At 38.3% G+C, this 14,763-nt stretch overlaps 1 protein-coding gene across 2 annotated transcripts in view; it reads right to left on the bottom strand.

Annotated features, from left to right (window-relative positions):
* The window catches only part of FAM135B (family with sequence similarity 135 member B), a 211,253-nt gene that overhangs the window by 8,254 nt on the left and 188,236 nt on the right, over positions 1-14,763 (bottom strand). Inside the window, exons 13-20 of one of the 2 annotated variants that reach the window (XR_005703517.2) lie at positions 12,655-14,713; positions 10,725-10,891; positions 9,392-9,483; positions 7,174-7,271; positions 6,696-6,847; positions 5,780-5,890; positions 3,226-3,339; positions 1,619-1,916 (exon numbers count right to left, since the gene is read on the bottom strand). Coding sequence is in view for 1 of the 2 variants with exons in the window: in XM_040081750.1 (XP_039937684.1) it covers positions 1,711-1,916; positions 3,226-3,339; positions 5,780-5,890; positions 6,696-6,847; positions 7,174-7,271; positions 9,392-9,483; positions 10,725-10,891; positions 12,655-14,713 (2,999 nt within the window). In the remaining variant the exon portion in view is untranslated. Of the gene's footprint in view, positions 1-1,072; positions 1,917-3,225; positions 3,340-5,779; positions 5,891-6,695; positions 6,848-7,173; positions 7,272-9,391; positions 9,484-10,724; positions 10,892-12,654; positions 14,714-14,763 lie in introns of those variants that run through there. The other variant, XM_040081750.1, reaches the window with a different exon arrangement.

The following is a 14,763-nucleotide window of genomic DNA, read 5'->3' as shown; positions in this document are numbered from 1 at the left end:
TCAGGTGGTTTAATCTCACCCTTTGGTATATACATTCCTTCTCCTTCCTATTTTAAAAACAAGCATTAATTATCAAGCCAGCATTTCTGCTTTTCCATCATATGCCAGTCTGCTAAAACTCTTTTTCTGAACTAATTTTGGGTAATTTTGTCACTTTTTCCTTTTGAGAAAAATTTATTTGTACTTTCTGCAACTAAAAATATTTCCCTGTAGCTGTGTTTTTTTTGTTTTCATTTTGTATTCTCTTATTTCACAAATCACCACCATCTTGATTTTAGTTTACTGATGGTAGTCTTGACGCCTACAAACAACTTTTTAATTCTTTAGTCATTGCTAGAAGATATAGAGAATTGTTGGTTTGTATTTTTAAACAAATTGTATTTGCATTAAAAAATTGCCTGCCTTCCAAACAAAAATTATTGTGAAGAATTATTCACTTTCTCTTTTTTTCAAAAAACTGTGACATTGAAAATTTATCAAAATGTTATGAAAATGTGCAGAAAGTTATTGAATTTTTTCACTTCAAATCTGATAACGGTGATAAAAATCTTAATGTAAATTTGATGAAAAAAAATCGCGAAATTATTTTTCAAATTGTTACAAACAACCTAGATATCATTGCACGAATAAAACTTTAAATAGTTCAACCAGCTGTAACCATATAATAATTAGGACTGTATATAGCACTGCAAATGGGCATTAACAAAGCATTTAGAGAGTATTGCAGAGGATCTTATGACATCCTTATATTTTTTAAGCTTTCCACAATCCTTATCATTCTATATCTCCAGCCTTTTTTTTCCAGATGCTGGGGGTTTTCAAGGGTATTAGCATAATAAATTTTTAAAAATAATAAAAATTGTTGGGAAAAATGGACTTAGATACAAATGTAAATGTAAAAATTGTACCTTTAAGGATATAACAAACACACTCAGTTATGATCCTCTATAAATGTAAACAGAAGAAATGTTAAGAGATGCCACTGATATTTTACAAGTAATCCAATATAGTCCTCTTGGTTTGGCAGCCTCTAAGTTGAATGAAATTCTTCCCAAACTAAAGTTGGGGTTTCTTTTTAAAGATAAATATCAATGTTTGTTCACTCTATGTAGAATATTTTACTCCTTTATGTTATTTGAATGTACAATTTGTATGTTACAAATTATTATCAGTAAGTGGAACCATCCAAATATTTTTTTCCAACAAACAGAAAGACTGAAACTTTCATAAATGGTTTTCAGACTTCTCAGTTCATCACAAAGAAGGTTTTAACCTGAGTTCACATATACTACTTTCCTTGTATGTTAACTACCCCGAAAGTGCTACAAATGTAGAGCTTTGTTAATACATAAATAAGCAGTAAATCAAGGACAGACAAGTTCCTCATTTAATATGCAGGAGAAACAGGAATGATATTGGTCCAATCACATTTAGAGAATTAACCTTCTTATTCTGACTCTACTTCAGAAGTGGCTCTTTTCTTTATGTGGACAGAAAACATAGAAACTGAGGAGGAATATTTATTTCTTCCAAAAGCACCAATACTTGGAAGCTTGAATGCCTTAAAGCCATAGCACTTTATTCTCTGAAAGAGAAATGGAAAGTTTGAAAGTCCCACCTGATCTCATTTCTAACATTGCACTCCTTTGGCTAAGGAAGTCTCCTCCACTCAAAGGAAATGTTGGCCTCTGTTACCCCATACTTCAGGCACTATTTGAAGTAGTTGAGTCCAGCCACGAGGAAAAACTTCTCCAGGAAAAGTTCAGAGTCCAGCACGGCAATGTGGGCAGCCCGGCCTATCAACGTGTTGGCGGTGTTGGGCAGAGCATGAAACACGTTGTATCTGATCAGAGTGCAGTCCTTGGCCCCAATCAAAGGCTGGAGCAGGTTGTTGATCATTTCTGCATAAACCGGACCTGAAAAAGATTTGGGATATTACACCAATACACCAAAGCTCCCAGATCTCCTCTTTTCTTCTAGTACCATTTAATTACAGTCACGGTGAGAAGGAAAATGGAAGCAAGGCTAAAGTAAATGTAAGAGGTAGCAGTCCTGTTCAAAGATTTGCCAGGTGCCAGAGTGGTGCTCATCTAATGAAGGCACTGGCCACAAGGAGGGATCTGCTGAAGCTGCTTAGCATGAGGCCTGGGACATGCTCAGCCTTTCCTCTGTCAGTGAAGAAAATGCTTGTGTTTCATTTAGGGGAGTGGGGTTGGACTCCCACTGCCTAAGAATTCAAATAAGTTATCTGGCAGGACACAGGTCCATTTGAGTCTCTCTGGGGATTCTAATGCAGGAAGGGCATCACGTAAAGGTAGCTGCTTATAGGGGTAGAAGCAATGGCTCAGGAAACATTAACAGATAAATTATCTGATGTATTGATAAATGTACTGATCTGGCTCCTGTTGGGTCGAACATGGCCCTGAGGAGTGTTGAAGAATTTCCTTTTAATTCATGTCTGAGGTAGGATAGAAAAAGCTGTCATTCAAGTAAGACGTGTGAAGGCAACCATGCTGATTATTGGGCCTGTGTGTCTCTTTCTGCTTCTAAAGAGTACCTCCATTTCTAGGTAATCACATATGTGAAATGGGGATGAAATTGCAGTGAACATTATTCCTGGATGTGGTATCAAACTGAAACCATGAAACATTTTATAAATGAGGAAGACTGCTAATAACAAAAGCAATACACACATTCTGAGCTCACAGGAGGGCCTCTGGTGGTGTGAGTCCTGATGTGTTTTACAGATTTTATTACAAAACAGTATGATTTTAGATCTGTCCCTTAAATTATCTTGCAATCATTCAAACACTATTGAAAACAAAGGGAAAACCCCCTTACTTGGGATGTGTTGAGAAAGATTTCATTATGTGTAAAAAAGGGAGACTATAGAAGTAAATCAGTAGACTACAGAAAAACATTGTCAAGAGCTTGTTCTATTATCACTTAAAAAAAAAAAAAAATATAGGGAAGTGGAGAAAGCTGTAAGGAAACTTTGATTATGACCTGATTGAAATTTGTTTTCATCAGGCAAAGAGCTTCTTGAAAACGTTATTTTATTGATTTCAGTAATTTCCTGTGGGAAGCAAAGACTTTCTTCCTTATCAAATAAACATTTGAGTTTTCATCATGTTGATGAAAAATGCTTCTAATGTAATGACCTCAGTTGCACAGAAATGCAATTCTTCAACAGCCTTGGGAATATATAAAAGATCTTAAACATACCTGTGTGTTTGTCCTTAAGTGCATTTTTGCACATTTCTATTCTTGCTGAATGAAAAGGTACATATCTGTCTTGGGGTGAGGCCACTAACACAACATTTTTAAAATACTGAAGACCTGTGGCAAACATATTAAAAACATGAATCACAATTAAGCACAGTAATGAAAAGTAATATAGTGTCAGCATGACTATTTCATGTTCAAAGGCTTTTGAAAATCTACAGTGCAAAATAGATTATAATTATTAAGACATGAAACACAATCTTAGAAAGATTCATAACAGCTTAAACACATTTCTGTTGCTTCTGTGAACTATTTGTTATTTATCAACATTCACACAGGTTAATTGTATGTGAACAAGGAACGTTAAGAACTGTCTGTAAAAAACCCCCACTTTTATTAAAACCTTATTCTTGCAAATATTTATACTTCTAAACAGGATCAAGTTCAAAAATAACACAACAAATTAGTAACATTCTCAAACAAAACGGAGAGAGGGAGAAGAAAAAGAATTGCTATGATGTCATACTGTTACATTGGTGTTGAGTGAGTCTTAAGGTCCATCCAGTCCCTACATGGAGCAGTCACTTGATAAATCCACACTGCTGGTGTATCAACTGAAAACCCAAAACCCTCCCAATTCCCTGGAGCTGGAGGGACCTCTGATGAGCTCCTGCTGTTTGACCTGTCTATGGTCTCTTGAGTGCTCCATCACCCACATTTAACAGAAAGGTAAGAAAATGGACACTGATGATGTAACCTACTTGTTCAGAGAATATCCTGAGCACACAGGAGCTGTGGGTTTGTCCTTCATCTTTCCCTCCCTCTAATGGGAAAGTGGTCCAGAACCATAGCCAGGTAGGATGGGGCTTTTAGCTACCTGGTCTAGTGGAAGGTATCCCTGCACATTGCAGGGGGATTGAAAACAGATGATCTCAAAGGCCCATCCATATATCTGTGATTCCACAACTATGATTTCTAGACTTTCACAGAAAACCTGACCATCACCACCACAATGAAAAGTCCCTTTTCAAAACCCTCCACGAAGGTGTTTATAATTTTCCTCCTGAGCAATCAAACCAACTGAGTTTGCAACTTCGGTCTGAAGTAAAAAATAGAAACCCCTAAAACCTTATATGAAGAGGTTCAGTAGGGGAGAATATTTTATTTGGTGTTTTGTTTTGGTTTTTATTTTCACAACAAGCATGTTAAAGAGATTGAAAGGTAGCAGGGACTTCTACTTTAATAAAATAGAAATTGCTGGAGGCTTAAAGAGTCATCTGGTAATGTAGGCACAACACTGCTTCTGGCATTTCTCCCTCTGTAGGTTCTCCCCTTATTTTTTGGGATCAGGGTGTCAGAGTAGGGACATCTCTCTATTGAATCAGTGTGCCAATGCATATGTTCACATATGGGTGTATCTACATCTGCAGATATTTTGCCTAAGCATCTACCCAGATGATTCTGACTTTACAGGCAATTCTTTCTTTCCACACTTAAATTTCTGCTTTCTCCATTTTCAAGGACACTTGCATTTGTAGCTTCTTATATCTCCAGTCTACCAAGCTAACAAGCAGAAAATTGCTTTGACTTACTACACATGCTTGGGAATTCATTGCTTGGGAAATTAAAATATGAGCTTTTTGTGTAGATCCAATTTTATTTTAACTTGACAGCAGTAAAGCAGTCATCAACTGCATTCAATGGAAATAAGAATTAGGGAATCAAAGGGAAATTTCAAAGAACACCAATTTACATCAACTTCCTGTCATTGATTGAGTTATGTAGCATATCTGTAAGATTTAGATGTTCTATTCATATTAACATGGTCTTTGTTTCCTATTAGCAGTACACCAAAGTATGAGAAAAGTATTAAACTTCAAGTAGTAACCTTGTCACTACATACTTAGCACCAGTTTCCTCGCACACAATATTAAAAATAACTCTTAAAAGAAAACAACTGCTTCAACAGAAGGATCATGCTTGCTTTCTTTTCTTAAGAAAAGCCTGATTTATTTCATTTATTCATGACAGACTAAAGAATAGGAAAAAGGATTCTCTATCCAGACATCATTTTTCTAGTGTGAGGCCATACATCTCTGTGTGTAGTACAGAAGTGTCAGAAAAGACATGAATAAAATTTGCTCTTCATCTCACAGAGTCATATTTCCTAGAGACGAGATGTTAAACTAACAAAAAAATAATAAAAAAAGGAAAAATTGTTTTCATCTCATAGCATAAATTAAGAAATGATGGCCTGTCAAGAATGTTATTTCTTGCTCACAGAATATAAACTTAGGTGTATGTTTACTGCAGCACGAAGGTTTTATTTAGTGCTAAGTCTGGCAAAGACATTATCTGATAACTTTCACAGAAAAAAACGCACAGATGAAATTGATATTAGATTTTAGACAGGACAGCCCTTCTAAAAAGTGTGTTTAAAGAAATATCATTAACAAAATGCAGATTTCCATTACTCCCTGGAGAACAGGCCAATCCAGCACAGGCCAATGGAATAGCCTTTGGTAATTACAGAGGCACATCAAGCCCTACTCACCCGTTTTTTGGCTGAGCTGATAGAGGAAACACTTGCGCAGATCCGTGTTGTCCCTGAAGGTCAGTTGCAAAAGTGACCCTGACTTTTTCAACTTCTGCATTAGCCATAGACCTGGAATGAAAATTGGTGCATATTTTTATCCTTTATAAATCGTAAAGCAGGGGAGTTAAAGACATGTGCCTACAGTAAGGGTGGCACTGGAATTTAATAGAAGTCTTGCTTGTTCTTGTACTGCTAATCAATAGGGAGAAAAGTCTAAGGGTCCCACAGGACAGAGGAAACAATTTTAAACTAAAAGAGGGTAGATTTAGGCTACATATAAGGGAGAAATTCTTTACAATGAGGGTGGTAAGACACTGGGAGAGGCTGCCCAGAGAGGTGGTAGATGTCTCAACCCTGAAAATAATCAAGGTTGGACAAGGCTTGGAGCAAACATCTAATTGAAGATGTCCCTGCTCATGGCAGAGGTGGAACTAGATGATGATTAAGGTCCCTTCCAACCCAAACTATTCTATGATTCTGTGGTTGTCTCATGGTAATAGGAAAGCACTCAGGAAAACTGATATGTGGGACATTCCATTTCCATAATAATGTCTCTTTTTCAGCCATGGAGATGCCCCTCCTTATTTGCAGCAGAGAAGTGGGAGACAAAGTGGAAACAGGTTCATCTCTCACTGCTACACACCCCTGGGCTTCCCGGGGAGCAATATGATGGACCTTGTAGATATTGAAATTGCAATTTTTTTCTGTATTGGTTTGACATCTTCAGCAAATATTTTCCACAACTTCAAGGTACTTCAATATGTACAATAATGCTACATGTACATGGTGCAATAAATTCCTACTTCCACTTGTTGCCCTCGCATGTACTCTGCCATGGACCACAGCCAGTCAAAGCTTTCCCATCAACTCTTACCTGTACTAACCAAAGTGCTGTTGTTGTAAAGGGTTCCCAGGTGAGGCCCAGAGAGGGACAGGAAGGTGTGTAACTTGTTGAGGTAATAGCGAAACCTGGGGCGAGTTAGTACAGATCGAATGATAACGTTACCGAGGGAATGTCCAATAAAGCTGTTGGGAAAGGAAGAATTACATTAACATGAAACTCATCTGTGTTATATTTAAAATAAACATAAGGATGGCACAAATGGCTCTGCAGGGAGGACTCTGTCAGGACTCTTAAAAAGATCCTTTAGTTATCATTTAATGTTTTTTTCAGCATACAATATTCTCTTTCATAAGTATCTTTCACTTTCATTTTCATTTACGAGAATGTAAAAATTAATCTCACTGATTCAATGGCTTTTGACAGAGAGCACTTTAGGAAAAGCTAATTTCACTGGATGTTGCTCATGTAACTCAAACAGTTACACACTATTTGCTATCATAAAACTTACCTTATTCGGGATATGGAGAGGTTGTACAACTGGATATGCTGAATAATTTCATCCAATAATCGGTCAGTCATTGTATCAAAATCAGCAAAAGTATCAGTCTGTTGAAAAATTAAATAAGTTATTCCACTTATTGCAGACTGATGTTATTTTCAAAGTCAATTGCAAGCAGAAATGTAGCAACCAGTGTACATTTTCTTTATACATGCTCAAGGAGGAAGAAGGGAGATTTTTCTCAATCTCCAGGTCCTCTTTAAACTGAAGTTCTCATTTGAGACAGGTTGCTGAGTGATTCCAGAATCATAAGCATGATGCTAAAGCAGCCTGACTTGACAATGGTGAGAACTGCTAATGCTCAGCTGCTCCAGATATCAGGCTCTGCACATGGAAGAAAAGCTTTTGGTATTTAGGATTCAACAGATTACTGCAACAAAATACTTTACAGGATTATACATTGACATGAGGGTTATGCTGATGCTAAAGATATCATCACAAAAATTATTTGGCCATCTTAGTCAAATGCTGTGTGTTTGTTATTCAACAGTCATCAGTAAGAAAATGAATGCTAGAGACAGATGAATAATTTGTTGCTCGCAACAGTACTGCCAATTGTGAGACAATAAAACAAGCAATGTATTTCCAGTCTATACAATTACAGGCAGATTTTATTCAGAACTTTGTAATTTGGCAATCCAACAGGACTCTAAATCAAACTCGTAACTAATGAGATGCCACAAAACAATCATCAAATCTTGGAACAGCTATTCAGAGCAAAGATATGAGTAATTAATGCTTTTGAAACATATCAGTAATTAATGATTTTGTGACACAACTCATCTCGCTAATTGCAGCTCTTGCACAGGAAAACATGACAATATTCACTTTGCAATACAGACTTAAAATAAATGTTCTCATAAACTACAAACAGTCCAGTAACCTTCTGCCTGTTTGTTTTGTCTGCATTGATAATTAATGATTTCCTCCTAGGCTCATTATCCCAAACCTTTCAGGTTGTTTAAAAGTCCAAGAATATCAGTCTGAATGTTAATCATAAACAAAACATGCCAAGCATCATATTTCACCTGATTATATCTCCATCCTTTATTATAATTTCAGCCTTATTGAGCTTCTGAAATGCATCACAAATGAATACCTAAAAAAGTGATTTGAATTTTACTCTATAAGATAAACCAGCTAAATGACTAATTTTGGGAGGTAATTTTCAGTGTGGTTTTCAGAGAAGGGAAAAACAGTGATGAGATGCTTAACAGCATTAAAATAGCCATGAAGCCACCCAGGTTCCACTTCCAGTGTTGTGAGAACTTCCCTACCTTCCCAGACAATAAGGTCTCTAGATGATGTTAAATACAGATGTTGTAAGATGTTTCATTCTCTGAAAACATTCTCTTCTCTTGGAAGAGGCCTTGATGGAAGTATGAAGTGGTCTCCTGACTATTTTCACCTTGCTTACATTCACTGTCCAGGCCTGCTGCTGACAGAAATGTGCACTGGAAGGTGGTAAGTTCACAGATGTACACCAACCATTCAAAATATAAAAGCTTTTGAACAAAGAAGGCTAGAAAGTTTTAACTCAGGTTTCTCAGGTACTCATAAATCAGAATAATGTTTCTGACTGCACAATGAAAATCCTTACCTCATGCATAAAATTAGTCCTTTGGACATAAATATGGCTCCACTGCCAAGCAAAGCACAGGATTATTTTCTATTTCTCTGCCTAGACCAGCAATCAATTTTTCTGGAAGACATTTCTTTATCATTCAAGGAAATAAATCCCACAAACAATGCAACAATGGAGAAACAATGGCTGATGCAGCAAAGGCAGCTGAAAACACCTGCTGGATATTCCACACCCTCCGGAGAATTTAGCAACACTGAACTTGCTGCTTTCTGTTGGAGCTGTGTTGCAGAGGCACCAGGCTGCCAAACTGGCAAACTGGCAGGATAAATCCATTTTCTTCCTCTAAGGTCTAGTCCTATTACTGCTAATGTCATTGCCTTTGACTTTAATGCCAGGAATATTTTTCAATAGGTTTGAACACCCTATCAAATTAGAGAGGAATAGAACCAGACCTTTGCACTAACTACTACATACAACTCCTGAATTCCCCAGTGCTTTTATTTCACTCAGCTGGTGAAAAGGCTTTTGCTGAAGGCATTATTTCAGCAATCGAAAGGAAGAGAGGAAATAGCTCTGTAGTACCTGATTCCTTTCAGACATTAGGAAGTCCAGTTTTCCACCAGGAAGTCCCAGTTCTATAAAAGTCTTTACCAGCCGCAGATCTGCACTGTTACCTAGAAACAAATGGTACTTTATAAGATGCAATTCAACAGAAAAATAACAAATATAGAGTCAATTTAAGACAACAACCTCGACACCACAGAGCTCTTGCTAAGTGCTTCTAGGAATGTTATCACACCTCAGGATCATGCATTGAAACAGCAGGAGAACAGGAATTCCCACAGCCTGCCCCAGGTGGGCTGGACCTCACCTGCTGCTGTGGGGGACTGCAAAATGGTGTGTAAGAAAGGGCAAAGATCAGGTAGGTCCAGAATAAATGTGTCCTTTATTTGCTGAACAGCAGAGGTAAGAAAAAAAGACAGCAAGCTAAGGTGAGGTCCCGAGGGACACCTCAATACCTGTGCTGGGCTATAGGGCTGTACCTTCAGATGCAGAGGGGCCCATCTCATGTATTCACAATTACAGGTGGTGCTAAAATACAATCAGACTCCTAATATTTTGAGAGATGCCTCATTCTGTACTAAGAAATTCCAAAGTCTTCTGAAATATTTTGTTGGTGAAGAAAGTGCCACTACCTCACGAGAAGGGCATTCCTGCTACTGAGATATTCAATGGCAAACAGTCTTGGCTCAAGTGGGGTTTTGTTTTTATTCTTTTTTTCTTTTTTTCTTTTTTTTTTTTTCTTTAGATTTCAGAGCCTCTAGCACTTCTTCTCCGTAATCTATACCTTTCTAACTGATGTCAATAATTTGTCAAGAGAAATTTCACATTTAACATAACTGTTTCATGCTTAGAAAGCATATACATAAAAACTCCCAAGACCTGCTTCTTCTGCAGTGAAGAATGATTTTTGTTCTCTCACTTTATAAAGTCAGCCACTATCTAATCTATACCAGTCTTTTGGGAGGTTAAATTGCTTCATTCCTGAGGACATACTGCAAAACAACCAAGTATCTCTGGAAAGACAATGCACTCTTCCTGTACAGGGGAGGACTGATATGCTTTGGTGTAGATTGCTGTTTAAAAAAAAAAACAAAAAACAAACAAACAAAACCCCACCAAAACCCAAAACCAGATAGCAGGATCCCATATATTAGCAACAATACTTAATATTCTCGTAGATCCTTTATTGAAATAGACTGAGTAACATAATAAAGAATAAATACTTAGCTGAAACAAATACTTAGACTCTCAATTCTTTCATACTTGCTGAATATCTGTCTTTTTTTTTTTTTTTTTTTTTTTGTAATTTACACCAAAATTACTTGCAAACAGCAATTCTTCTTGGCCTTACCATCCAATCCATGGACACAGACAACCAGGTGAATTCCATCTTCCAAATTTTCTTCCTCTTCCTCTGGTGGAAAATATGGGATATCAGAAGCTAGTACAGATAAGTCACTGTACAGAAATCCTTCAATCTTCATTTCTTTTTTAAACTTTTCTTTGGCCTGATAAAAACTGGAGAATACATTAATTAATCACAATAGAAATGGGTGGTCAGCAACAAACCTTCAAACTAGAAATGAGGAGGCTTGTCTTTGCAAGAAATGACGTTTTCAACTTTCAAGTAGAAACCTGGATGAAATTCCTTATCTATTAGGACTGAGAGAAGTCAGAAGGGAATAAACTCTGTTTCTTTGTAATTTGTCTACATACGGGGAAGAACTAAAGTGCTTTAGCAACTCACACTTGTCAGAGGAATGAAAGAGTAGCAAAAAATAATTTTCTGGTAGCTCATAAAATGAGACAGGTACAGAATTAGCAATTTTGCCTCTTAAAAATGTTATTGGCCTTATTGGTACTGAAATGCATCAGATGCACTTACAGTCAGGTAGAAGGTGTTCTCCCTCTTCCTCAAGCTCGAGTTAAGGGATGCACCTCATGTGGTAGATATTTTGGGGTTTAATTTGATTTTGGATTCTTTTGAAAACATTTGATAGCATTTAGATGAAGAACATCTCAATGCTGAAATAATTAAGGTAACACCTTTCCTACTAAAGGTCTAAAATTTGACACTTGAATTCACCCAGAAGCATTCTGCTGGCTGAATATGATAAACTCTCTAGTGTCTTTTTGACTCAGTACTATTTTTCCAGATAATTTAGGAATTAATAATCACAATGTAAGTGTAGAATTAAGTAGAAAACTGGGATAGAGAAGCTTCAGAGATATAACATTTAAAGCTTGGGGCTCTCTTAAGGCAATTTGTTAGAATCATAGAATCATTAAGATTGGAAAAGACCTCCAAGATACTCAAGTCCAACAGTCAGCAATTACTTACATCAGCCCAACAAATTTTAAGGGACACAAGAATAAAAAAATAGCTTTTGGGCCATGAATCTGGAAGCTTTGGATTCATGTGCATGAATACATGCTCAATTGTTCTGTTTCACAAAGATGAAACAAATTCTTAGATTTGTGCTTAGATTTGTCAGGACTTAAGCACGGTGTATAAAACTTTAGGATGCTTTCAGAAGAATAAAAACAAAGTCTTGGATTGAAAATGAACGTACATGCAGACAGCCAGCGTTTTGGGCAGCTGAATGGGTTGAGAAATTTCAGTTTCACTCTTCTTCATCAGCACAGCAAAGGCATCAAATTATATTGGAAAAATATTAGCGCTAGCGTGCCAATCTGTGAAATGGGCTCCTGTGACTTCAAGGTCACAGTGTAGCACTTTTGCGTTGGGCAATGAAGCGTGAAACAAAAATAATGCCTCTTTTCCAGCTATCCATGGCTTAAATTCTCCCATTTTTCCAGTTTGAGAAGGTGAAGTTGAGACATATCAGCCAAACTGAATTCCTCATTTCATACTTCAGCTACTGAGTGAAATTATTAAAGCAGAAGAGTAAAACAGTCTGTGGCACTGCCACAGTGATCTGACTATCTGGGATCAATATTCTAGTATGGGTAGCCCTGATTTCAGGAAGGAGGTTCAGCTTTCAAAGATTATTTAGATACCTAAATCTCACTGTTTGTTGTGAGAATTAAGGACCTGATGTCCTTGGCAATCTTGGTCTCTCTGTTTTGTCATCCTTCTTGTCTATTTAAATTACTCATTCTATAGGAACCATTTGTCTGTTTGGATTATTTATACTGAAATTCCTCAGGCAACCGTCTCAAATGCAAGCTTCCTCTACACCCAGTGCATTAGGGTCCTGAACTGTGTCAGGGTCTCTTGGCATTACAGCTACATTAATGAAGTAATTAGTTATTCTTACTTCAGCATCCTTTCGTTGGTCTTTTCATCCATCTCATCTGAATTAGAACAGACGACTCCAAACGAGCCCAGCGGCTGGCGCGTGATGGGGAACGCAGCCTGCTTTGCTGAGGAGCCCGCCATGGCAGGGGTCTCTTTGAGCACGGAAGAAAAGGGAAGACAGGTGGCTGTGCAAGAGATGGACAGGTTAACCACATCAGCAGCCTTTCTGCTTTCCAGGGCTACTCCCTCTGTCGTGGCCAAAGGAAACCCGGTGCCGTTCACTACAAGTTTATTCTCCTGGCTGTTGGGCTCCTGAGGACGTTCAGCCTGGTGGGACCCTGCCACAGGGTCTGCTGAGGCAGGTGAGTCATTGAGCTCAATTTCTTGCAACCCCTGCACTTCTGCATGCACTGCTGGGCCCTCATCAATGAGAGAGCTGCCACATTCTCCTCGCAGTGGGCCAAATTCAGCGGAGGTGTCTGAAGGAGCTGTAAAAGGATAGCAAAAATCTGGTACCACCTTTATGCTTTGTGAAAAACTCTCCTCTCCTGAAATTCTACTATTGGAAGAACCCTGTTGTATTTTTAAACTGTCCGGCTTAAGTTTATCCTTTGGATCCTCAATGCAGGTATCAACCTCATCTATATTTTTGTCCAAGTAATTACAAGCCCTTGGTGTTTTTAAGCTGCACTCACCATTGCTCTCCAGTGTCAGGCACTCAGAGACATTATCTTGGAGCTGCTTCGGACAAATGGGTGATCTTGTATTTTCCAAACTACAGCAAGTCTCTGGAAAACCTTTCTCCTCCTCCCCTTGTAACTCAGCGTTACTGCTACTGTGTTTGAGGAGGGGTTTGGGATGTCTTCTGTGTTCTATTTGTCCACTTTCAGTGGTCATTTGACACTCAGAAAAGTCCATTATCAATTTTTCATCTTTATCCTCTGTTTCCATGCAGCTTCTTAAGTTTTGATCTGAATCTCCTGAGGTGGCTTCACTGTATTTTGATATATCCACCTCCTCTGTGGGCTCTTCTGGGCTACTGATCTGCGGAGCAGAGACAGATTTTGTCAGTTTGGTAAGCTCCACTTCCCTCTCCTCTTCCTCAAAAGGCAAAGAGCTGATGGATGTGAGCGATGCTTGGATACCACTGGGCAAGCTGGTGTTGCTTTCCGTGTGGCCACCCTCCAGGGAATTCCTGTGGATGGCATGCCTCCGGACCAAGTGGTGCAGGATCTCTCTGTCACTGGGCAGCTCCAGGGCTCGGCTACGAGCGTCAGACCATGCCACCGAGCTTGGTTCACTTTCAATGCCTGAATCAGATATTATAGAGGAAGATCTTTTTATGACCCCTGATGTCAGGGTAAATTCTTCACTCTCCTCACTTCGTTGCTCCTTTGAGACTGATTTCACTTCACAGATGTGTGAAGACAAAGCTTTCAAAACAGGGAGATGAGCCTTGGTGTCTGCGTCCTCTGGTTTTCCAAGACTGGTCAGTTCATTCAGTGCAAGCTCAGATGAAATGAAATTAGTTTCAGGGTGACCAAATTCATCTAGTTCATGCATTTCAGTCCTGTCTTCCAAGCCATCAGTTCCACATGCTCCACACTCATACTGAGCACTGACAATTAGCATGGGCTCACTTTTGTGAGAGTCCTTATTGCTGATTTCCATGTCTCCACAGATAACATCCGTCCCAAGTCTATTATCTTTTAATAAAACTTCCTCGGATGTTTTAAAGTCTTCTGACGCATGTTCTGTATTGCCTGGCTCTGAGTCAGAAATAGTTTCCACTCTTGAAACAAAAATATTTTCAGGTTTCCTTTGGCCTTCGTTGTTTATTGTACATACCTGAGATGTGGAGTGCTGGTTAAAACCCTTAGCAGCAGCTTCAGTACTGCTGTGTAGGCATGAGGGATTCCTATTTATCCTGTCTGTGTGTATTAGTGGAGTATCTTTCCCAAAGTCTCCTTTCTTTACTGTAGTGGCATCATCTGATGCACAGCCTTTATTGTCCAGTTTTACATCCATTTGAGTATTTGTAGGAACCTCAAAATCTGAGAAAACTTCCAAATTCTGATCTGAAAAGAGGAGAGGAGAGGAGAGGAGAGGGATGAGCGGATCGTAGATT

The sequence above is a fragment of the Hirundo rustica genome, chromosome 1 (assembly GCF_015227805.2).
Source record: "Hirundo rustica isolate bHirRus1 chromosome 1, bHirRus1.pri.v3, whole genome shotgun sequence".
NCBI lineage: Eukaryota > Metazoa > Chordata > Aves > Passeriformes > Hirundinidae > Hirundo > Hirundo rustica.
This window is presented reverse-complemented; position numbering and strand designations above follow the sequence as displayed.